The sequence below is a fragment of the Phasianus colchicus genome, chromosome 26, assembly GCF_987193195.1.
Source record: "Phasianus colchicus chromosome 26, bPhaCol1.hap1.1, whole genome shotgun sequence".
Taxonomy (NCBI): Eukaryota; Metazoa; Chordata; class Aves; order Galliformes; family Phasianidae; genus Phasianus; species Phasianus colchicus.
Window position 1 is genome coordinate 1,995,518 of NC_143461.1, and position 22,245 is coordinate 2,017,762.

At 60.6% G+C, this 22,245-nt stretch overlaps 3 protein-coding genes across 5 annotated transcripts in view; 1 reads left to right on the plus strand and 2 right to left on the minus strand.

Moving 5' to 3' along the window:
• The window catches only part of MYO1D (myosin ID), a 72,290-nt gene extending 59,934 nt beyond the window's left edge, over positions 1–12,356 (plus strand). Inside the window, exon 22 of one of the 3 annotated variants that reach the window (XM_090125230.1) lies at positions 5,506–8,326. In XM_090125230.1, the coding sequence (XP_089981356.1) occupies positions 5,506–5,740 (235 nt within the window). In that variant the 3' untranslated portion in view covers positions 5,741–8,326. Of the gene's footprint in view, positions 1–4; positions 4,295–5,505; positions 8,327–11,235 lie in introns of those variants that run through there. The other 2 variants (XM_031601010.2, XM_090125232.1) reach the window with 2 other exon arrangements.
• Positions 12,357–13,089: 733 nt separating this feature from the next.
• Positions 13,090–14,581, minus strand: CDK5R1 (cyclin dependent kinase 5 regulatory subunit 1). The gene has a single exon (XM_031600866.2). The coding sequence runs from the start codon at positions 14,522–14,524 to the stop codon at positions 13,622–13,624; it is 903 nt and encodes a 300-aa protein (XP_031456726.1). The 5' UTR covers positions 14,525–14,581; the 3' UTR covers positions 13,090–13,621.
• Positions 14,582–15,106: 525 nt separating this feature from the next.
• PSMD11 (proteasome 26S subunit, non-ATPase 11) lies at positions 15,107–21,790 on the minus strand. The gene is made up of 14 exons (XM_031601008.2): positions 21,630–21,790; positions 19,254–19,355; positions 18,806–18,930; positions 18,170–18,241; positions 18,002–18,059; positions 17,447–17,641; positions 17,216–17,360; positions 17,044–17,104; positions 16,820–16,882; positions 16,583–16,708; positions 16,270–16,305; positions 16,064–16,115; positions 15,643–15,785; positions 15,107–15,570 (listed from the first exon to the last, which is right to left on the minus strand). Exons 1-13 carry the CDS (start codon positions 21,718–21,720, stop codon positions 15,643–15,645), a joined length of 1,269 nt encoding a protein of 422 aa, XP_031456868.1. The 5' UTR covers positions 21,721–21,790; the 3' UTR covers positions 15,107–15,570.
• Between the last annotated feature and the right edge of the window lie 455 nt (positions 21,791–22,245).

Genomic DNA, 22,245 nt, shown 5'->3' on the forward strand with positions numbered 1-22,245 from the left:
TAAGGAGCGAGGAGGAGCTGTAGGCAGCGTGCAGACCGTGCTGTGCAGAGCAATGGTTGGGGAGGAGAGCTTCAGCACGGTGCCACCGCGCTGCCCTGGGCTGGTGGTCCTCAGCACTGCTCCCCTGGGGCAGGGGAAGGGTGGGAGATGAACGGGGATGGGGAATAAAGAGGGATGGAGGAATGGTGCCGTAGATACGACCCCTGACTCTGCCCTGCGTGGACCAGTGGCTCGTTTCACCTTAAGATGTGCACGGAGTGCATTCCTTGTTAGGAAGCACTGATCAGCAGGTGTGTTTTATATCCTTACTGCATTTCATCTCACTGAGTCTCCCGCAGCCCGTGGTATAAATGAACATCCCTGCTGCACGGAGCGTTTTTACATACAAATGGCACAATCCATCCTGCGCCGTGATTCATCAGCTGTGACCTGCTGAGTCCGAGGTGGAAGCCCCAGCTAACGAATTTACGCAGGGTAATTAAATGCACACAGGGCTGCTTTGCCCTCCGTGCTGAACCCACAGAAGGGGTGATGTGGGAGCTCTCCCCCGCTGTGCACTGTGGCTGGGGGTCTCCATGGGGCGCTGGGGTCCCTCCTCCTCCCCGCCTGCTGGAGCTCTGCGATCCCAGCTCACTGGATGGCCTTCGCAGGTCCTTCCAGCTCTGCGATCCCAGCACTGAGCATCAGCCATCCGGATGCAGAGCTGTGCTCCGTCCTCACTGCGCTTCCCAAATGTCTCCCAGCCGCCCTATTTTTAGCCCTGTTTCCCAGGGAAACGCGCTGCCGTGTGGCTGCTGCATCCTCTGATGTGACAGCGAGGGGGAGAGGCGGCAGAGATCTCTGCACAGCTTCCTCCACGCTCCTTGGGACTGAGCAGACACACTGATCTGCCTTTTGCCTTGCAGAGCCCTGCTGTGAGCAGGGCAGGGGCGCCTGGTTGGGAGGCAATGCTCTCAGGGTGCCCTCAAGCCGTGCAGGTGGCACTGCAGCATCCTGATGGATGTGTTGTGGTGTCTGTGCTGCAGACAGGGGCGGGGGAAATGCCTTGTGGTGGCTGAACCCAGTGGCCCCGCTCTGCTGGGTGACGCCTGTGATGTCCTCTGTGCCCGACTCACCACGTGCGTCGTGTGGGAGCTGCGTGCTCAGCTGGAGGTGCTGTGCCCTGGAACATCTCCTGTTCCACCACACACCCAGCTGTGCTCACACACGTCCTCCTGCTGGGTTCCCTGCTGCTCTCTGTGGTCCCTCAGGCTGTCCCACCTCCTGTGCTGTGGAATTCTATAGAAGAGATGAGGCTCTCCCCTGGGCTGTGGCAGATCTGTCCGCCCCACGCAGATGTCTCAGGTGCTCCAGGGATCTCAGAGGGCACGAGGTACCCCTGGATGGCTGGGTGGCCTGAATCCAGCTGTGAACCCCAAGGTCAGGGATGGGGCTCTGAGCACCGATGGAGCTGTGGGTGCTTCTGCTCACCGCGGGCAGCTGGGCCTGATGGCCTTTAAAGATCCCTTCCAACTCAAACCATTCTGTGATGCTGTGATCCTCTGGTGCAGCCCCAACCCATCCCCACTGCTCCCATGAACCCAAACCCACACAGCCATCCTTCCGCCCAGGAAAGGGAAAAATGGACGAGCAGAGCACTGAACGCCTCCATGCCTTTAACTGAGGCTGCACTGGGGCAGAGGGGCAGGGATGCCATTCCCCAAAGTGTTCATCACCCAATTCTGTTTGTTTGGAGGCATCTGTGTTTGCCCAGCTGCTGGGCTGGGCTCAGTTTGGCTCAGACTGGAATTAATTTGCTTTATAGTCAGGACTGGCATGGAGACTTCTGGCTGTTAATAGTCCTCTCCTGCAGTTCCGCTGGTGCTGTGTTTTGCAACCAGCAGAAACCACAAGAGAGGAGACAAAGGGCTCAGAGAGCAGCAGCAGGAACAGCTCGGAGGGGCGTGCTTAAAGGAGAAGCAAACAGCAGAGTGGGTGATATCAGGGCACCAGGGCTGTGTTGTGGTGCTGTGCTCTGTGCTCAGAACCTCCCTGGGACTCTGGAGCTGGAGGGCTGGTGCTCAGATGTATCAGCTACCATCACACATCTGTCCAGCTGCTAGCAGTGCCTCGTGCTGCTGTTTGCTGTGTGTGCAATGGCAGCACGGCCAGCGCTGCCTCGGTTCTGGGTTGGTCTCTTTTGCAAGGCTTGGTGCAGGAGATGCAGCCTGTCTGCCCCCAGCCTGCCTGCCAGACGCCGTTTGCACTGCAGTGCTGCCTGATAAGCTGCCTCCCTTTGGCTTTGGTGACAGAGCTCAGCTCGGTGCAGATCAGAAGGAAATGCTGAAGAAGGAAATGCTGAAGCATCGCTCTGCTGCTCTGCTCGTTGTGGTGTCAGTGTGCAACCAGCGCCTTCCTTCCTGTCTGCAAATCCTTCGTCCTGAGGAGGAACTTGAGAGCATCCGTGGAAGTTGCGCAGTGCCCCGAGTGCCACCATCTGAGCACTGGGCGCCGTGCTGGGCTTCCTGCAGCATCTCCTGAGCCCACTGGCTGCTCTTGTACCATTTCCTTGCTGTGCCGCAGCCCGGGTTCTGTTCATTGCTCTTGGAGGGGAAGGAACGTTTCTGAGCTGCTGTGGGGCGGCCCTCCAAGCTGGGGGTGTGCAGAGCCCAGCAGACAGAAGCCTGCAGAAAGGCCACGTGCTCCAGGTGGATGCGTTGGTGCCTTACTTGTGGAGCTGTGCTGTTTGCCAGGAGCACCTGCAGTGCAGCAGGGGGAGGCAGGCTGCGTGAGGACGGGGTCACTGAAATCCCACCACCGAGGGCACGCAGCTGCTGCTTCTGTGTCCTTCCCTTCCTTCTCTCCATCCATCAGATCCAGCTCTGTTCCTCTGTGCCCATCACACCCAGCCCTCCTCCTTTTGATGCATCCCCTCCTCTACCTCCATCGCATCCATCCCTTCCTCTCCCCACCCGTTGTGTCCATCCCTTCCTCATCTCCATCTGCTGCATCCATCCCTTCCACCTCTCAGCTTTGCCTTTCCACCCCCGAGGCATTTACTTGGGCTATCTCTAGCAGCTGGGAAATACATGTTTGTACTTCCTCTTTCACTCTCAAACATCACTTCAGGGGAAACTGGAAAGGAAAAAGTTACGCATGCAGCAGCTTTGCGACTTCTACCACAGCCTTTTGTTTTTAGCTGCAGACTTTCAGGGGAAAATGTTGCCCTCCCTTTGCACCTGCAGAACATCCGCTGCCTCCCTGGGCTTCTGTGTCACCTTCCTTCCAGGGAAGGACCTGCAGCCCCAGCCCTGCTGTGATGACACATCAGCCCGTCTCATTATTGCTGTGCCTTACCCCAGTAATGGGCTTTGCTTCACTGTCCCATCCCAAGCTCTGTCATCCTCCTTGTTTTGCTTCCAGCAGACTCAGAACTGCTTTCTCAAGGTGCTCACCTGGCTGGGACAGCCCTCATATGCATCAGGTCCTGAGGCACACACACACCTCTTCCCATTGCAGGGAGTTAAAGCAGGGCTGGGGATGGTGTCAAACAAAGAGAGCGGAGTGGGGGATCCTCAGTGAGCGAGGAGGTGCCCCGTCCATGGAGGTGCCCGAGCTGGGGGTGGGGCTGGGGGCTTTGGGGTCCCTTGGAGTCCCATGCAGTCCAACCGTGCTGTGATTCCGTGGTTCTGTGATCCTTAAGGGCCGTTCCAGCCCAGCCGTGCCGTGATCCCGCGGCTCTGCAGCCTTTTCACACAGTTACACCGTGCTGTGGCTGCAGCGCCTTCGCAGTGCGGTGCTGTTGCAGCTCCTCCTGGAGCTGAAAGGCGCTGGGTTAATGAGCAGAGTGTCAGCCATCAAATGGTGCTGCCTGCTGCATTTCGCGTCCGTCCGTCTTTGGTGCAGGCAGTGAAATGCAGCAGTGACAAACATAGGAAAAAGCAGCGACCTGACAAGCAACATTGAGTCCTTTGCTTTCCTATAAAGTGGTCTTGAAACTGTGAGAGTGGAGGAGGGAGGGGAGACAGAATTCATGGGAAACCTTTTGTCTGTGGAAACAGAATGGATGCGGAGAGGAACGCTCCCTCCTTCCTCCCAGGGCATTTAAATATTCATTTTGGGAGCATGCTCAGCCAGGAGAGCTGTGCCCACAGCCCACGTTGGCTTTTGCTGCACGTCTCGAGCAGGACTGAGAGGTCAGGTGCTGAAAACAGGAGTTGCACTGCGTCAGCTGAATTGCAGCCCTGGGTTCAGTTCCTTCTTCGAGCATTGCTGGGTGCTGCTGCAGCCCGGGAGCAGTGCTGTGCAGTGCAGTGCAGTGCTGTGCTGTGCAGTGCAGTGCAGTGCTGTGCAGTGCTGTGCAGTGCTGTGCAGTGCAGTGCAGTGCAGTGCTGTGCTATGCAGTGCTGTGCAGTGCTGTGCTGTGCAGTGCAGTGCAGTGTAGTGCTGTGCAGTGCTGTGCAGTGCTGTGCTGTGCAGTGCTGTGCTGTGCAGTGCTGTGCAGTGCTGTGCTGTGCAGTGCAGTGCTGTGCAGTGCTATGCAGTGCTGTGCAGTGCAGTGCTGTGCAGTGCAGTGCAGTGTAGTGCTGTGCAGTGCTGTGCAGTGCTGTGCAGTGCTGTGCTGTGCAGTGCAGTGCAGTGTAGTGCTGTGCAGTGCTGTGCAGTGCAGTGCTGTGCTGTGCTGTGCAGTGCTGTGCAGTGCAGTGCAGTGCAGTGCTATGCAGTGCTGTGCAGTGCAGTGCTGTGCAGTGCAGTGCAGTGTAGTGCTGTGCAGTGCTGTGCTGTGCAGTGCTGTGCAGTGCTGTGCAGTGCAGTGCTGTGCAGTGCTGTGCTGTGCAGTGCTGTGCAGTGCAGTGCAGTGCAGTGCAGTGCAGCAGGGATGGGGTGCAGCACAGGCAGTTTCCTGCGGGTGGAGGCGGGGAGCGCCGTGCTCACGTCCCCCCATCCTACAGCCCTGACTATTTTAGCTCATGCAAATGTTTTGTTTCCTCCTCACGTGGCAGCAGGTGCTGGAGATGGGCCCAACCTTTGGGTCGGGTCAGAACGGCGCTGCTGCGTGCTTGAGGGCAATTAATAGTCGTGGCTAATGAGGGTCGGTGTCTGCGCTGCCATAGCGTTCACTGCGTGCCCCTTTTACACGGGGGCTCTGCTCTGGGAGCCCCCACGGACCTTCCCAGGGCACAGCATGGGGGGCAGTGGGGTGACAGCACCGGTGTGCCTCGGGTGTGGGGATGGGGTTGGGGATGGGGCGATGGCAGCCGTGGGGATGCGGTGCCCGCTGCAGGGATGGTTGCCATGGATACAACGGGAGCATCCCTGGTGCTGCATCCTAAAAATAATCATCGTGGAATGGGAATGGCTGCGTTCCCAGCCCCCGTTGGTGGTGGTGGTGGGGAGCTGTGGGGAGCTGTGGGGCTGCAGCCCCTCTCGTGGCACAGCCGTCACTTTTCCTACAGCTTCTTTGCGGGGGGAGGAGGGCTGTGCAGCGCTGTGCTGCAGGGACAGAGCATCACCTCTTATTTTTAGCACGGAGCAGAAGAGAAGCCCTGCAATCCCCCCTCACCGTGTGCAGCTGCGGAGAGCTGATGGAGGCTGTGAGAGCAGCAGTGGGGACATCACACCGAATCACAGCGAAAAGCCCATTTCCCAGAAGCACCCTGAATTAATTCCGGTCGTTTCTTTCGTGGTGAGGGATGGAAAAGCAGTGCTTTGCCTCCCCAGCACCGCGCTGCAGCACAGACACTCATCTCCATGGGGTTGAAGCGTCTCTCCCCAGCTCTGCAGCGCTCTGCCATTTCCCTCCTGGAATATTTCCTGTCCCCAGTCGTTCTGCACAGACAGGGGTTCCATCCTCACGTGGGGCAGTGCCACCCTGCTTAAAAACACGCAGCTCCTGCGGTCGTTTTGTGGTGCTGACCACGAAGTGCATCTGCAATTTAAAAGTCAAATGAAAGCGCAGCTCTGCTGGTCTGGTTTGACGAGATTTATAGACACCTTTCATCAGCCCTCTCCAAAGCACACATCCAATTTAGCAAATGGGAGCCTGGGATGGGTTCTTGTTCGTGGCGGGTTGGGGCTGTGCGGCCGTCCATCAGCGTGTTTTTGGGATGGAGCTGCGCTGCTCCCGACAAACAAACCTGTTATTAACACAGTGATTCGGGCTGGGATGGGGTGAGAGCTTTGAAGTCTGAGTCACTGACTGCTTTCACTCCAGAATTCAGTCCCAGACTGAAGAGAATTCCACTCGACACTCGAGGTGCGTTTTGAGCAGAGGTGAGGAACGCAGAGTGGATCTTGCGCCGTTCTTGGAGCATCTTTTTGGCAGTGTTGCTGGTGAGGATGAGTGCAGGTGGTGCCCGTTGGCTGATGTCAACCTGAGGTCTGCTGGTCTACCAGAGGGCACAGTGCTCCAGGGGACGTGGCGGTGCTTCCCTTCCCTGCACGCTGCGGGGAGGAGCTGGGAGGGGTGGTGCTCAGAGCTGATGTCCCACAGGAAGGGACTGAAGTGCATTTCGTGTTGGGTTTAATCTCTGCTGGAAAGATGCTGATGGAGCAGCTTTGGCTCCCAGCACTGAATTCCCTTTGTAGATGTGACCCGAGATGGGGCACTGCTCGTTGTTCTGTGAGCTCTTCAGCACTGCTGCTGGTTCTACTGAAGCCGTTGCTTGAGTAGTTGGAATGGAAAATATTGACTAGGCATAGGTTTAATTTAGGTCTTAATGATCATTTTTTGATAAGTTATCCTTAAATCCCTCCCATGGAGCAGCTGACACTGGAGAGGTGCAGTCCCAGCCCTGGGGTTGGGAGGAGGCAGTCCAAAACAGCAGGCAGATCATCCTCTTGGGTTTCTTCTCCTTTGGATCACACAGTTGAAGAGATAACGAAGGCTGAAGGAGGGATCACTTGAGCAATCAGCCCTGGGGTAGATTTTCTCAAGCGGGGAGATGCCATCCCATCTTCATCCCTATTTCACCATCCCCATCTTCAACCCATCCCATCCTCATCCTCATCCCCAACCCAGTGCCTCCCCAGCCCATCCCATCTGATCCCATCCCCAGCTCAACTCATCCCACCTCACAAAATCCCCACCATCCCCACCATCCCATCCCATCCATTGACCATTGCAGGGTTTGGGGCTTCAGACCCATCTGTGGTCACTGGAGGGTTTTTCCTCCATGCTCCAACCTTTGCATACAGAAGCTGGGTTTGGAGCTGGGCTGATCCTCTTTAATATCACAGAATCACAGAATGGCCAGGGTTGGAAGGGACCTGAAGGATGATGAATCTCCAACCCCCTGCCAATGCAGGGCCACCAACCTCCTCATTTAATGCCAGCCCAGGCTGCCCAGGGCCCCATCCAACCTGGCCTTGAAATATCCTCATCAATGGCAGCCATGGCTGTGTTTTGGTGTTCCACTGTGCTCTGAACCAGTGAAGCTTTCAGAAGGGGAAGAAGGCGGTGCGATTGGGAAGAGAAGATCGTGGCACCAGGAGCAGAGCTATTCTGCAAATAGTTTCCTATTTGTTTTCTCTCTTATTCCTGGAGAACCCATCAGCCACCTCTGCAGCTCACATCTGTGTTGCCAAACCAGCACCTGAGATTGGATCGGAGGGCACAGTGTTTGTGAAGGCAGCAGAAGCTCCGGCGGTGTCTGAGTGCACGTCCTGCTGGGATGGGATGCATTTCCCATCGTGGTCGTTGTGCCATGGAGCTCTTTGGCTCAGCCCACACCTCCGAGACGCGGAGATTATTTCACAGCAGTGGCATCTTATCTCCTTACTGCAGCAGCCCTCCAGAACACATGGGGGGAAGCTCTTGACGCGCTGCGATAGCCCTGAAACAAAGAGTTCATCCATTAGCAGTGGAAGCGTTGGCTTTGCAATTCATTTCTCCCCATTTGCTGCTCAGTTTTTCAATTTACTGCAGAGAGAAATGTGGCAGATTTAACTCTGCTAAGCCCGGAGGAGGAGGGAGCTGCTGCAGGAGGGGGGAGATATTCTGCTCAAATGAATGAACACCGAGCGCTGGAGCTGCTTGCTGTTAATGGCTTCAGCTGCTGTGGATGGAGCACATTTCTCAGTGCCATGTGCAAATCTGCTGATTGCTCCTCTGAAGTGCAGAGGAATGAGTGAGGTGGAGGCAGAGCAGAAATAGGTCAGCTGCTTAAATAAGGCAGCGGTTCCAGCGCCTGTGTGAGCTGCACTCCTGTGGGGTGAATGAAGCAACGAGAACAAAGCACAGCAAAGCACCAGTCTGTGTCTGGGATGGCAGCCTCAGAGCCTTTCACTTAGCACTGATTCCCAGACCTCTCCTCTCCTCTCCTCTCCTCTCCTCTCCTCTCCTCTCCTCTCCTCTCCTCTCCTCTCCTCTCCTCTCCTCTCCTCTCCTCTCCTCTCCTCTCCTCTCCTCTCCTCTCCTCTTTCTTCCTTCCTCTTCCCCTTTTCCTTCCCCTTCCCTTCTCCTTTCCCTTCCCCCTTCCACCTTTCCCCTTCCCCCTCTCCCTTTTCCTCTTCCCCTTCCCTCTCCTCTCTTCCCTTCCAACCCAACCCTCTCCTCCCCTTCTCTTTCCTTTCCTCCCCTCCCCTTTTCCTCCTCTCCACTTCCCTCTTTCCCCTCTTCCCTTTCTTTGTTTTCCCTTTTCTCTTTTCCCTTTTTCCCTTCTCCCTTCCCTCCCCTCCTCTCCTCCACAGCCTCTTTATGGTGTTCTCATATCCCCTGAAGCTGTCACTAATTTCTCTCTCTTTTTTCTTAATTTTTTTTTGTTATTATTACTTTTTTTTTTTTTTTTCCCATTAAGTGACAGGGACAAGGGATTGAAAATCGAGGTTTTCAGATCAGATCTGGAAATAGATGGTGCTGAGCACAGCCATGTAGGGTCAGAGCTGGGAGGGAAGGAAGCATCTCGCGCTGGTGCAGAGGGGCGTCCCCCCAATGGGAACATCTGGGGGTGTTCACACAGCTCTGGGCACTGTGGGGTTATGTGGGGTTTGGGGATGCTCAGCAGCAGCCTGGCTGCACACACAGCGCATGGTCTGGGATGCTGGGTGCCTGGTTGCCATGGTTACGTGAGCTGTGATGCTGAAGGCACTGCTCTCCATCAAAGGGCAGCGGGGGACGGCGATCCTACAGAGCTCCAGTGATCCCACAGAGCTCCAGTGATCCCACAGAGCTCTGGGAGCCCCACGCTCAGTTTTACACCATAACTGTGTGACCATTCCAGGGCTGCAGCTCCTGCCTGCTCCCCACCCCCACCCCGCAGTGGGAGCAGAGCTGCAGGGGCTGTGCTGCTGTCCTGGGGGCACACGGGGTGTGCAGCACCGTCAGCTGCTTCAGCTGCTGTCTGGCAGCAGAAAATCCCCATCCCCGTGTCAGTGTGAGTGGCACACGGCTGAATTACCTGCAGTCGTGGCCTGCACTGCCCAAACCCCACAGCCCCAGTTCTTTCAGGGGGGAACGATGCACATGAAGTCATTTTTTCTGGAATTTCTCCATCAGCACAGAAATTCCTTACCCATAGGGCGCCCAAAGAAGTGTGGGTGCCCCATCCATGGAGATGCCCGTGGCTGTGGGTGAGACTTTGGGGTCCCTTCCAACTTGATTGTGCTGTGGTTTTATGGGGTCTGTGGTCTTCAAGGTCCCTCCCAACTCAACCCAACACAACAACACAACCCAGTGTAACCCAACCCACGCAACCCAACCCAACCTAATGTAACCCAACCCAACCTAACCCAATGTAGCCCAACCCAATGTAACCCAACCCAACAAAACTCAACCCACCCAAACCCAACTCAACCAACCCAACCCAACCCTACCCAACTCAACCCAACCCAACAAAACTCAACCCAACCCCATGTAACCCAACCCAACCATGCCATGATCCCACATTTCTGTGACCTTTAAGGTCCCTTCCAACCCAACCATCCTATGAGCCCATGGTTCTATGAACTCTAAACCAACATCTCAGGAGGGACGTGGCCATCAGGAGCCCTGAGCTGCATCTGCAGCACGCAGCCCTGCTGGGCACCAGCAAGGAGCAGTGCTGGGAACAAGACAGTTCAGTGCTGCTCATCGTGTGCAGGGACGGAGCTGTGATGTCAGAGCCAGGAAAGCACTCTGCCTTCATCTTCCTAAGTGCTCCTCCATCACTGGGGTGCTGCTGCATTTCCGATGCTGCTTTCACTCCATCCATGGCCAGGGGCTGAATCACACTCTTGGCATGGTGGTTTCTCATTAGAAATGCAGCACCGGGGCATTTTGTGGCAAGGTTGGATTGTACCAAAGCCAAAAGCCAGGTGGGAGCCTTTCCCCACATCTTTGCCAGACCTCAGGATGGCTGAGAGATGGGGCGGCCGTTGGGTGCCGGAGCTGCACCCCATGGATGTGGGCCCCCCTGCGCTTGGAAATCTTTCTCCTGATGGAGAAGGTGAAATATTAATGCGCTGCCTGCGGTGTGTGTTCTGTGTTTGTTGCAAGCTGCTTTGCTGATGAGATTTCCTGGGAATTCCCTACTTAGCAGCCACGTTTATCATCCCGCAGACCACAGAGCAGCTTTAGCTCTGTAGGGGATAAATGACAGCAGGCTTTGAACCAGGGGAGAAGAAAGGCAGAGCCCTGTCAAGTGCTCTGGGAATTGTTCTGCTTCTGGGGAGCAGAACTGGGGACGCCCTCCGACCTCGGTATCGTTGTGCTGCCCCACACGTGCTGGGAGGAGATACAGCCCCGGCCCCGCATGGCAGCACTGAGCCTTATCTGCAGCCCCAGCACTGGGGTCGCCGCTCTGTGACCCCGGCCTCCCTCAGCCCCTCCGCTTTTCTCCGAGCTCTTTTCCCCGTTCCGCGGGGCGCTGCGGGGCGGGGTTGTGCCGGATGATGTCGGGGGTCTCCTGTGCCCCGCTCGGCTCTGAGCGACGCCTCCGGTCCCTCCGCCGCCTCAGCTGTGCGGGGAGCGGGGAGCTGCGTGCTTTCGGTGGGTGGCCGAAACCCGGCTCCCCTCATCGCCGAGCACGGAGCCCGGCGCCTGGCGCTGCCCCGCGGCCGCTCCGAAGGCCGTGCGGCGCTCCGTGCCGCCGTGTGACGCGGACCTCAGCCTGCAGCGCGGCCCGCTAAGACGGAGCAAAAATAGCAGCCTAAGCGGGATCGGGGCCGCGGCTCCGCGTGCAGCGGCTCACACGGGGACCTGCGGGGCCGCCGCGCTGCGGGGCTGGGCGTCGCACGGCGGCTGCGGGAGCCGCGCTGACCGCCGCCTTTGCTTTGCAGCGAGAAGCGCGCGCTGCGCATCAGCGTGGCTCACCCGGTGCAGTGCAGCCTGCACGGCAGGAAGTGCTCCGTCTCCGTGGAGACGCGGATCGACCAATCGCAGCCGGATTTCACCAAGCATCGCTCCGGGTTCGTCCTCTGCGTGCCGGGCAAATAGCGGCCCTGCGGCCCCCGGGAGCGGCGCGGAGCTTCGCCCGGCCCGCGGCGCCGCCTTCCCGTGGGATCCGTTCGGAGGCGCTGCGCCGGCCGCCCCCGAAGCTCAGCGCTCGACGAACCCGAATTCGGGAGCCCTGCGGCCGCGGCGACGGCTCGGCTCGGCTCGGCGCGGCCGCTGCGGGTCGGGACGCCGGGAAGAGCTTCTGAATTCTCCCCAAAAGCATTTATGGTACCGATGCCCTCCCCGCCCCCCCCCCACGGCGGTGCCTTAAGCCCCCCCTCCCGGCTCGGTCTGCAGGAGGACCCAAAGACGCCGCAGCGGCCCGACGGCGCGGGGCAGCGCGATGGCTCTGCCGCCCGCTCGGCTGCGGCTCCCGGTGCGGAGCAGTCGGGTGGTCTCTCCGTGCCGGCTTTGCCTTCGTTCCCCCTGCACCAAACGTTCCCCGCGGCCTTCAGCCGCCGCGTGCCCCCATAGCACCGCTGCAGTGGGGCTGCGCCGCGCCCCGAGGCTCCCGACGGCCGCACCGCGGCCCCGCTGCAGCCGCTCCCGGCACTGCCGGTCAGGTCGGGACTCACAGCACGGTGGCAGAGATCAGAAATCCCAGCAGAGCCGTGGGGCAGCGCCGGAGCCCAACGCCGCCCACCCCGAGGGCAGCGGGACGCACAGCCCCTCCTGGGCGCCGTTCCGTGGGGCGCGGGGCCGCCCCACAGCACTGCGGCCATAGGGGCGGCCCCACGAACCCGGGTGCCCTCGGCCCCGACCCCCCCCCGCCCCGCAGCCCCCTGGCGGTGCCCGCTTTGCACTCCGGGCTCTGAGCAGCACTTTGTGCCCCGCTGCTCCGCGCAGCGAGGAACGGCGTGGAGGAGATTTGTGATGCTGCGAGATGGCAGTGCTGTACGTCACGAGACGTCTGTATGAAATGCATCATCTGTTCCAGCTCTGGTTTTATATATATATATATATATAAAATATAAAGTATATGGAGAGAGTTCTGCTTTGTTCCCACGAACGAACTGCTTCTGCGCTGCGTTGGGGCGAAGCCACAAATGAGCCGTAAATGAGCTACTGCTGACCCGGGGCCGCGCTGCAGCGAACCCTCTTTATTTATTTGTTGTTTTCAAGTCGTCGATATTTGAACGTGTAAAAGAGCAACAAAAGAACCTTCCGGCCACCACCGCCAGCACTCAGTGCAGCCATGGGGGGCGGATGGGCCCGGCGTGGGGCGACCCCCAGCACAGAGAGCAGCGGTGCCGTGTGATGGATGCTCAGTGCGTTTTATTTCATCAGCACAGTACAAAAATAAATAAAAATAAGGGGGGGGGGGAGGATGGGGGGGCATTAAATTACAGGCACACGGGGCCCCGTGACACGGTCTGTCGGGTTATAAACCACACATACGTACAAACGCACTAAACACACACATACAAAAAGGAGACGAAGATATAAATTAAGAACAATACCCACCAATTTGGTCAACAGATCTACGGAGGAGATTGCACTAAAAAAAAAAAAACAAAACGGACGCGTGGAGCTGCAGCGGATCCCAATGTACAGCGATGGAGGAATGGCACCGTGTGCTGCAGGGCTGCGGCCCCGCTCCGGGTTGGGTTTTTTTTTTTTTTTTTTTTTTTTTTTTTTGTGGTTGTTGTACGTGAGCGGTTTTTGTTGTTGTTGTTTTTTCCCTTTTTTTTTTTTTTCTTTTTTTTTCTTTTTTTTTTTTTCTGTTTTAATTCCCGAAGACACAAAACGCTCCGATGGCTGCATGCGCGATACCACTGTCAAAGCAACGATGAGAGAAGGGAGGGTGGGGGGCTGGCGGCGGTTCCCCGCTGGCTGGGGTTTGTCCGATAGCAGCAGATGCCGTCCGGAGGTCCTTCCAACGCTCCCGGATCGGTGCCCGACGGAACCCCGACCCGCAGTCACCGCCGTGGGGTCGGCGCTGGGGGCCGCGGCCGCCCGGCCGCAGGGGACGCGAACGGGGCGGCGCGGGGCTCCGACACCACGACCCCTCCGTCGGTCACTTCAATGGGGATAATCAGTGCCGGGCTCACCTCGAAGGGAATCGGCGGCGGGCCGAGGAGAGCCCTCCTCCGGGCCGCCTCGAAAGGAGAACGGATGGGGCGGCGGGAGCCCCGGATCGGGGCCGCCTCGGTGGGGATAACGGACGGGGGGAGGGGAAGCCTCCGGCGGAGTCACCTCGGGGCGGCGGCGGTCGGGGCGCTGCGGGGCTCACCGGTCGAGCCCGATGAGCAGACGGCCCTTCTCCTCCGCGCCGCTCTCCTTCTTGAGGTCGGCGAAGACCTGCGTGAAGAAGTGGGGGTCGGCGTTGACCTGCAGCATCTTGGGGCTCATGAGGTCGATGATGGAGAGGCAGCGGTCCCAGAAGGCCTCCTTACAGCTCTCCACCAGGAAGGGCTTCAGCGGGTAGGAGATCTCGTTGCCCATGTAGGAGTAGGAGAGGTACAGGCAGGTGAGCAGCACCGCCTGAAGTTCGTGGTCGCTGCCCACCTCGGCCGAGATGACGTCGCGGCACAGCATGTAGAGGAACACCACGTTGGCCGGCGTGATGAAGCCCTGGTCCTGCCAGCCCTGCAGCAGCAGCGAGCGGTCCACGGAGCGCAGCCACAGCACCGGGTCGGTGGGCGAGAGGTGCTTCAGGCGGTAGCAGCGGCGGCACAGGAACTCGCCCAGGCAGCGCAGCAGTTCGCTGGTGGACGCCTGGACCACCACGCGGCGCGGGGTGGCGGTGGCGGCGGCGGGACCCCCGGGGGGGTTCTTCTGAGCCGGGGGGAGCGCGGCGGCGGAGGAGGAGGAGGACGACGAGGGCGGCGGGGGCGCGAAGGTGGCGAGGTTGGCGCAGGAGAGCGATTTCTTCAGGTTCTCGTTGTTGAGGTGGGTGACGTTGCTCTGGTAACCGCCGTTGGGCTGCACCTTTTTGGAGCTTTTCTTCTTGGCCGAGACGGCGGCGATGCGCTTCCAGGGCAGCACCGAGATGAGCGAGTGCCGCTTCAGGCCCTTCTCCTTCGCGTTTTTGCTGTTCTGCACCGCCGTGTAATGCCCCACCGTGGCCGTGCCCTCCTCGAACAGCGGGGCCTTCCGGTAGCTCGGCGACAGCGACAGCACCGTGCCCATGGCGCCGGCCGCCCGCCGGGCCCCGCCGCCCGCCCCGGCCCCGGCCCCGCTCCGCCGCCGCCGCTCAGCGCCGCGCTCAGCCCCGCCCCTCCGCCCCTCCGCTCCGCGCGCTCCCGCCGGCGCAGTGCGCGCCCCCGCGCCGGCCCCGCTCCGCCCCTCCCGCGTCGCCACGTGCGTCCGGCGCGCCGGCGGGGAAAGCGGAGGCCACGCCCCCTGCGCCGCGAGGCCGCGCCCACTCATGGGAACCGCGCCTCCTCATTGGCGCGTCCCGCGCTGACCACGCCCCCGAGCGGGGCTTTGGCCACGCCCCCCGCTGGGGACGCGCCGCCCGCACGGCGTCACGGAGGCGCTGAGCGCCGCGGTGCGCGGGGAGGAGGAGCGCCGGGATCCGTGCGGAGCGGGCGGCACCGGGCGGAACCGCAGAGCCTCACGGCACCGCGCGGGGCAGCGGACGGCCCTGAGCCCCGCACCGATGCTGCGGGACCGAAGCGCCCCCCCCCCCCCCAAAGCTGCTCCGCCCGCAGCTCTGCGCTCCCCCCGCACTGCAGACCACGAGGCGGAATTGAGAGAGAAAAAAAAAACCCAAACCAAAAAAACCTCATTTTATTGGAACTCATCTGAACATCAGATACAGCGGTGGTGGGCAGCACAGAACCGTTCTACGCAGCGGCGGTGCCCAAAACCCACCCAGCGATCGGGGGGGAGGAGGTGGAAGAGGTGCAGCGCTGAGGAACGGGGCGATGTGGGGCATCCGGCACTGCGCGGCTCCCAACCATGACGGGGTGGGGGCGGCCGGCTCTCACCCCCCCCACCAGCAGCGCGGGGGCGGAGCGGAGCGGCCCCCACTGCGCGGAGCGGCCGCCGTTCGTCTCCTGCGTTCCGCTGAGTGGCGGCGGGGCGGCAGGGAGGAGCACAGCTGGGGCCGCACCGCAGGAACGGCACCGGGAGGGGAGGATTAAAAACTTTCCGAGCGAAAAGTGGAACAAAACGTCTCCTGAAGGATTCACTCTCCCGTCACACACACACACGGCGGCGCAGGGCCGGCTCTGCACAACAGGAGGGGCTGTCAGCAGGGGGGGCACAGAGCGCTCCGGGAGGCGAGGCTGCGCTCCTCTCACCTATGTCAGCTTCTTGGCTTTGTTGTAGAGCGAATCCACCACTTTGCTCATGTTCTGAATCGTCTCCAGGGCGGCTTCGTAGGTTTTGTCCACGGGGGGTTCGTCGAAGATGATGAGGACGCCCTCGCCCTGGTCGAGGATCCCTGCGGGCACAGAGCTGCAATCACTGGGTGCCAAAGGCTCCGCGTGCCCCCAAAGCACAGCCAGAGTGCTGCCGTAGGGCTGGAGCTGCTGCCCTCTGCCCCACAGCCAGCAGGAGGGCTGAGCACTGAGCAGCACTGAGCTGCGTGCTGATTAACGAGCAATTAACGCCCTGGATTAACGGAGCGGCAGCGACACCTCACTGTCACCCCACACCGTGGGCAGCCTGAGGGGTGCAGAGGGCACGAGGGGACCCCAGGGCAGTGGTGTGGGGTCTCACCATGGAACTTCTTGTCCAGGATCATCTGTGAGAGTTTCCTTTCCACGTCCGCCTGGCAATGAAGCACACAGATGTTGGGAAACGCTCCCAGCACCGCCCTACTCACCGTGGGGCAGAGTAGGGCAGGGCAGCCCCACACATGGCACAAACAGCTGTGCTGTAGCTGAGCCCCTGACAGAAGGGGTGCCCCCCAGGGCCGCCCTTACCTTGGAGAGCTTGATGAGGCCGGAGATGTGCTCCATCTGTAAGAGCAATGGCACAGCTGCAGCTCCTCTGGGCAAGGGCTGCCGAGGCCTCCCCACAGGGCCCAGAGCCACACGTTGCAGGGCTGACACACATTGCAGGGCCCCCCAAACTCACTCCCTGCCCCAGATGGCTGCAGCCTCAGCCCTGCCCTACCAAAGGAGGGGCTGCTCCTTCCTCTTGCGTGTCAGTGGAAGGGGAGCGGAGCGCAGCAGGTTTGCAGGGCTCCCCTCAGCCCCCAGCAGCACAGATCATGGAACACTTGCTGGAACTGACCTGCACTCGGGAGAAGGGCTCGATGACTCTGATCAGGTTCTGCTCCAGTAAGTTATCGTAGAGCTTTGCCAAGTGGGTGTTAATGATGGGGTCGTCCCGGAGCTCCACTTTGTAGTCCGTCAGTGCCTGTGGAGAGGAATTGGTGAGCACAGCACGCTGACCCCCAGCAGAGCGGAACAGGAGGGGCTCCCACTGTGGGACACCACAGCCCCCAGCCCTGCAGCTCCCCAGGTTCACCTTCTCAAAGTCCGCCAGCGAGCGGTTCTTGCTGGCCTGTGCCACACACTTCAGTGCCTCTGTCTGCAGGGGAAGAAAGGAGCAGCGGTCAGCTGTGGGGATCGGCAGCAGTGGGGCAAAGGGGGCCCAGCTGCACGCAGTGGGAGCGAGGATTGGCGTCCCAGCAGTGACAGCACGCCCAGCTGCCCTACAGCAGGATGAGCTGCACACAGCAGTGCTCCTACCTGCCTCCCCGCGTAGCGCAGCGCCAGCTTGCCGCTCACCAGCGCCTGCACGTCCTCAGGGCTGTGGGAAGGAAGGCAGCACTGAGCCACAGCCACACACACCCCCATCCCCCCCCCCCCACACAGCACTGCCCACCGCCACCCCCTCTGTCCCAGCACCAACACCACGTACGCATTGAGCATGATCTTGCAGAGCAGCATGTACTTGAGGGCTGTGATGGCTTTGGGGTTGTCGATGGAATCGTAGCCCTCAAACGCCTCGTAGAAATAGGAGTAGGCCGTTTTCCAGTCCTTCTCCTCCGCCGCATGGATGATCCCTGGGCGAGGAGGGGGGCAAAGCAGGTATCAATGGCTGCCCACGGCCCCCTGCGAGCGGAGCGCTGCGCTGAGCTCCTCACAGTACCTGACTGCATGTCCAGGGCAGCCTGCAGCTTGGGGGGGCAGTAGATGGCGTTGGCCGTGGTGCGCGCGGAGGTGAGCGCAGCCCGCGCCTTGGGCAGGTTGCTGAGCGCGTGGTACGTTTTGCTCTCCAGCAGCTGCACCTCCACCAGCAGCGCTTTGTCGTCCATCTTCTTCAGCTCCCGGAGCAGCTGGGAACCTGCCCAGGGATAGAGGAGCTCCAGCTGAGGCCTCCCCAGGAAGGCGTGCCCAGCCCGGCCCAGAAAGCAGCGCAGGCAGGGCAGCGGGTGCCGCGCAGCTGGGATGGGGCGGCGCAGCCCTGCTGGCCCAGCACAGTGTGGCAGTGACAGCACTGCTCCCAGCTACATCACAGCGCGGCACCTCGGGCCCCGTGCGGCCCCATCCCCAGGGCTGCGGGAGATGCGCCCACGTGGGGCCGCGGGATGCGGTGACGGCGGAGCGTTTCGGGAGCGGCCGTGGGAGCGGGGCGGTGTGAATGAGCAGCACAGCTCCGCTCCGCAGAGCTCGCAGCCGCTGCTGCCGCCCAGCGGGCACTCACCGAGCTGCAGCGCCTCCTGGTACCGCTTGGTGTCGAAGTACAGCGAGACCAGCCGGGCCTGCGGGCACAAAGGACCGTGGGCTCACACAGCAGCGCTGCGATCCGTCTGGGGTTCGGCCCCGGCCGGGGAAAAACGCCGCTGTGAGATGCGAGGTGTAACCAACGTACCTCCAGAGCCTGGCGGAGGAAGGTCCTCTTCTCAGACTTGGCCCACTCGATGCACTCCAAGCACAGATCGACCTTATGGGAGCAGAAAGAACAGCACTGAGCTGCCTGCCCAGCAGCACGGCCAAGGAAGGACAGCTGCCGTCACCTCCGGGTTTACTCCAGGCTGACACCAACCACCACTGCCCAGCCCACGGCTCACGATGCACACACAGCTCATAGCACTCGGTGACAGATGTGACTCACAGCTCCCAGCACAAGGGAAAGTCGAGGCCAGGTTTTTCCCTGAGCCTCACAAAACCAAAGCACAAACCTTCCCCCACACACGTGGCTCTCAGGGGCTTTTCCTCACCCCCAGCACAACCCTTCCGTGCTGGAATACCAAAATAAAGACAGGGTTCTCCAAGCTTCCCTGAATTGCTGCTGAAATCCCAACAGCGTTTCTGAACACCTGGGTTTGGTTTGCAAGGAGAAGCTCTCACCCTTGGGGGCGGCCACACAGCTCAGCACAGAGCAACCAGAGGACAAGGACTGCCCTGCGAGCAGCTCTGCCAGCCCTCATCCTCCTCATTAACGAGGACACCATAAACAGCTGTTCATTAAGGAGGTGAGGCTGGAGGCCTTTGCAGGCAGTCTCACCTCCTGGCCCGTGGCCGCCTCCATGTCGAGGAACAGGTCGAGCAGGGAGCGCACCAGGCGGGCAGCCTTGGCCTTGCTGATGGAGTTCAGGAACGGCCGCACGTATTTCAGGAGCCCCCCCAGCTCTGCACGGGGAGAAAGCAGAACAGACAGCACAGCTGGGTGACCTCAGCACTGCGTCAGTGCAGAAGTGATCCTGGCAGAACACCCGACTATCTTCGCTCCCCATCGACTCTTTCCCAACTATCTGAAAGTTTAATCAAAGCCCAGCAGCAGCTCTCCCCCCCTTCCTCCCCCCCACACACAGCTCTGCTGAAGGCTCAGTCAGAGCAGCCCCCACTCCAGGAGATCCTTTGGGCTCCACGGGTTCAGGCCCCAAACACTCTGGATCCCAGCACAGACACCACAGGCACTGGAGGACATGTGTCCCCCACCCCACCCCCCTCACCTTCTGCCTGCCCCGTCTTGGCCAGCAGTGACCCCAGCTCCAGGATGCTCTGCTCCTTGACCTGCACTGCCTCCTCATCGTTCTCCTGGACGTCGCGTTTCACTGAAAAAGAGCACAGCATCCTGGAGGATCAGCACCATCAGCTCCCACAGGAGCAGTGCTGCTGTAACACAGCACGACGCACAGCTCAGCTGTGCCACTGCTCAGCCCCAGCTGCAACACACACAGCCTGCACCGCCCAGCAGGGCTGAGGTCCCACATCCCCACCCCACACCTGCTCCTCCCTGTCCCACCCACCATAGCTTGTCTATCCATACGCCATCCCCAACCCACAGCCCACAAACCACAGTCTGTATCACACACTGCACACCTCCCATCCCATACTCCATACCCCTTAACCCACACTTTACACCCCACATCCCATAACGCCAACCTCCACCTCCCATCCCTTACCCACATCCCTACCCCACACTTTATACCTCACACATCCTCTACCTCCCAACCCACACCCTGCACCTCACGTCCCCCAGCCCACACCCCCTCACCCCACACTCCCAACCCTCCATCCTACACCAAACCCCCACACCCACTCACACTTCCCACACATCCCTGACCCACAGACCCTCACCACGACACCCCCAAGCCCCCCACACGGTGCTGAGGGCACCCCAAGCACTGCCCCATGGCACCCCTGGGGAGAAACCCCATATCCTATATAACCCATTCCCATATCCTACATCCTATTTAGCCCATATGTTATAACCCCCTAACTCACACCCCATATCCTATTTCCCACACCCTGCATCACGTACTCCACATCCCCTACCCTGTACCCCATACATCCCATAACCCCACACCCACCAGCAGCCCCCATCCCACCCCAACCCCCACCCAAAGACCTTGTGACACCCCCAGAGCCCCTCACACAGCACTGAGGGTGCTCCAACTGCTGCCCCATCAACTCTTTGAAAGGGTTGATGACTGCAGGACAAGGAGAAATGGTTTGAAGTTGAGGGAGGGGAGATTGAGGTTGGATGTCAGGGGGAAGTTCTTTACTATGAGAGTGGTGAGGTGCTGGAACAGCTGCCCAGAGAGGCTGTGGATGCCCCGTCCATCCCTGGAGGTGTTCAAGGCCAGGTTGGATGGGGCTCTGGGCAGCCTGGGCTGGCATTAAATGAGGAGGTTGGTGGCCCTGCATGTGGTGGGGGGTTGGAGCTTCATGATCCTTGAGGTCCCTTCCAACCCTGGCCATTCTGTGACTCTGTGATCCCTGGGGGTAAACTCCATATCCCCTGACCCCACATGTAGCACCCCCACAATGCAGCCCCCATACCCCACACCACACTCTATGGCTCCCACCTCCCACCCCAGATACTCTCCACCCCACACCCTGTATGTGCCACAGCCCTGTACCCCACAGCCCAGCTGCTCCCTGCCCCCAATGCCCCCCACCCCCAGCCATCCCTCCCCCACCCCAACCCCCATCCTGCCCCACCCACAGACCCTCACCATGACACCCCCAGAGCCCCTCACACAGCGCTGAGGGCAACTCCATGGCACCACCAGAGGAGCCCCGTATCCCCCATATCCCCCAGGTCATATCCCCATAACTCACACCCCATATTCTCTACCCCACACCCTGTACCCCATCCATCCCACACCCCCAGCAGCCCCTTTCCCACCGCAACCCCCACCCACAGACCCAGAGGAGGGCACTGAGATGATCAGAGGGCTGGAGCTGCTGTCCTGTGAGGAAAGGCTGAGAGAACTGGGCTCGTTTAGCTTGGAGAAGAGAAGGCTCTGGGGAGACCTCATTGTGGCCTTCAGTACTTGGAGGGAGCGGATAAACAGGAGGGGGAATGGCTCTTATGAGGGTGGATGGTGATGGGACAAGGGGAATGGTTTTAAAGTGAGACAGGGGAGGTTCAGGTTGGATATGAGGAGGAAGTTTCTCAGCCAGAGGGTGGTGAGGCACTGGAACAGGTTGCCCAAGGAGGCTGCGGATGCCCCATCCCTGCAGGCATCCAAGGCCAGGCTGGCTGTGGCTCTGGGCAGCTGGGCTGCTGGCTGCCGACCCGCACACAGCAGGGTTGGAAGCAGGCGATCACTGAGGCCCTTTTCAGCCACGGCCGTTCCGCGGTTCCGCGGCTCCCGCCCCAAAGCTCCGCTCACGGCACTGACAGCGCCGCAGCCCGACGCCACGGGAGCCGCCAACCCCGGACCCCAAACCCGCCCCCCGATCCCCGCCATTCCGGACCCCGCCGCCCGGAGCCCCGCAGGCCGCGCCGTGAGTCAGCAGCCGGCCGAGCCGCGGGGCGGAGGAGGCGGGGATCGGCCGGGAGCCGCCCGAGGGACGGCGGGGAGCACGGGGCTCACCGATGGAGTGCAGGATGCCGATGGACGCCTCGCGGTCGGTGGACAGCAGGGACTGCGCGCGCTGGAACTCCAGCACCGCCGCCGCCGCCATCTTAGCGCTCTGCTCGCTCCTCCTCGCGGCCGGCGGCGGAAGCCCCGCCCCCTCGGGGACGCCCACTTCCGGTGCTCGGGGATGCCGGGAGGTGTAGTACGAAGAGGTGGGCGGGGCTGTTGAAGAGGACACGCCCACTTCCGGCCGTGAGGGCTGACGGGAGATGTAGGCGGGGGCGGGGCGTCCCAACATCCGCATGGCGCCGGGCATCGCGAGCCCCAAAACGCAGCCCGCAGCCGCAGCCCGCATCCAGCATCCCGTGTTCCGCCTCACAGCCCGCATCCCGCGTCCTATATCCCACCCCCACACCCTGCATCCCGTCCCACCCCCGTACGTCCCACCCCCATATCCTCTCTTCCCCCTCCTTTATCCCAAACCCCTCTCCTAACACACGCCCCTCGCCCCATATCCCACACTCTGTGTCTTATGCCCCATATCCTATAACCCTGATCCCCTAACAGTGATCTCACACCCTGTGCCCCACACCCCAATATCCCGTATATCCAGCACCCCACATCCCCTAAC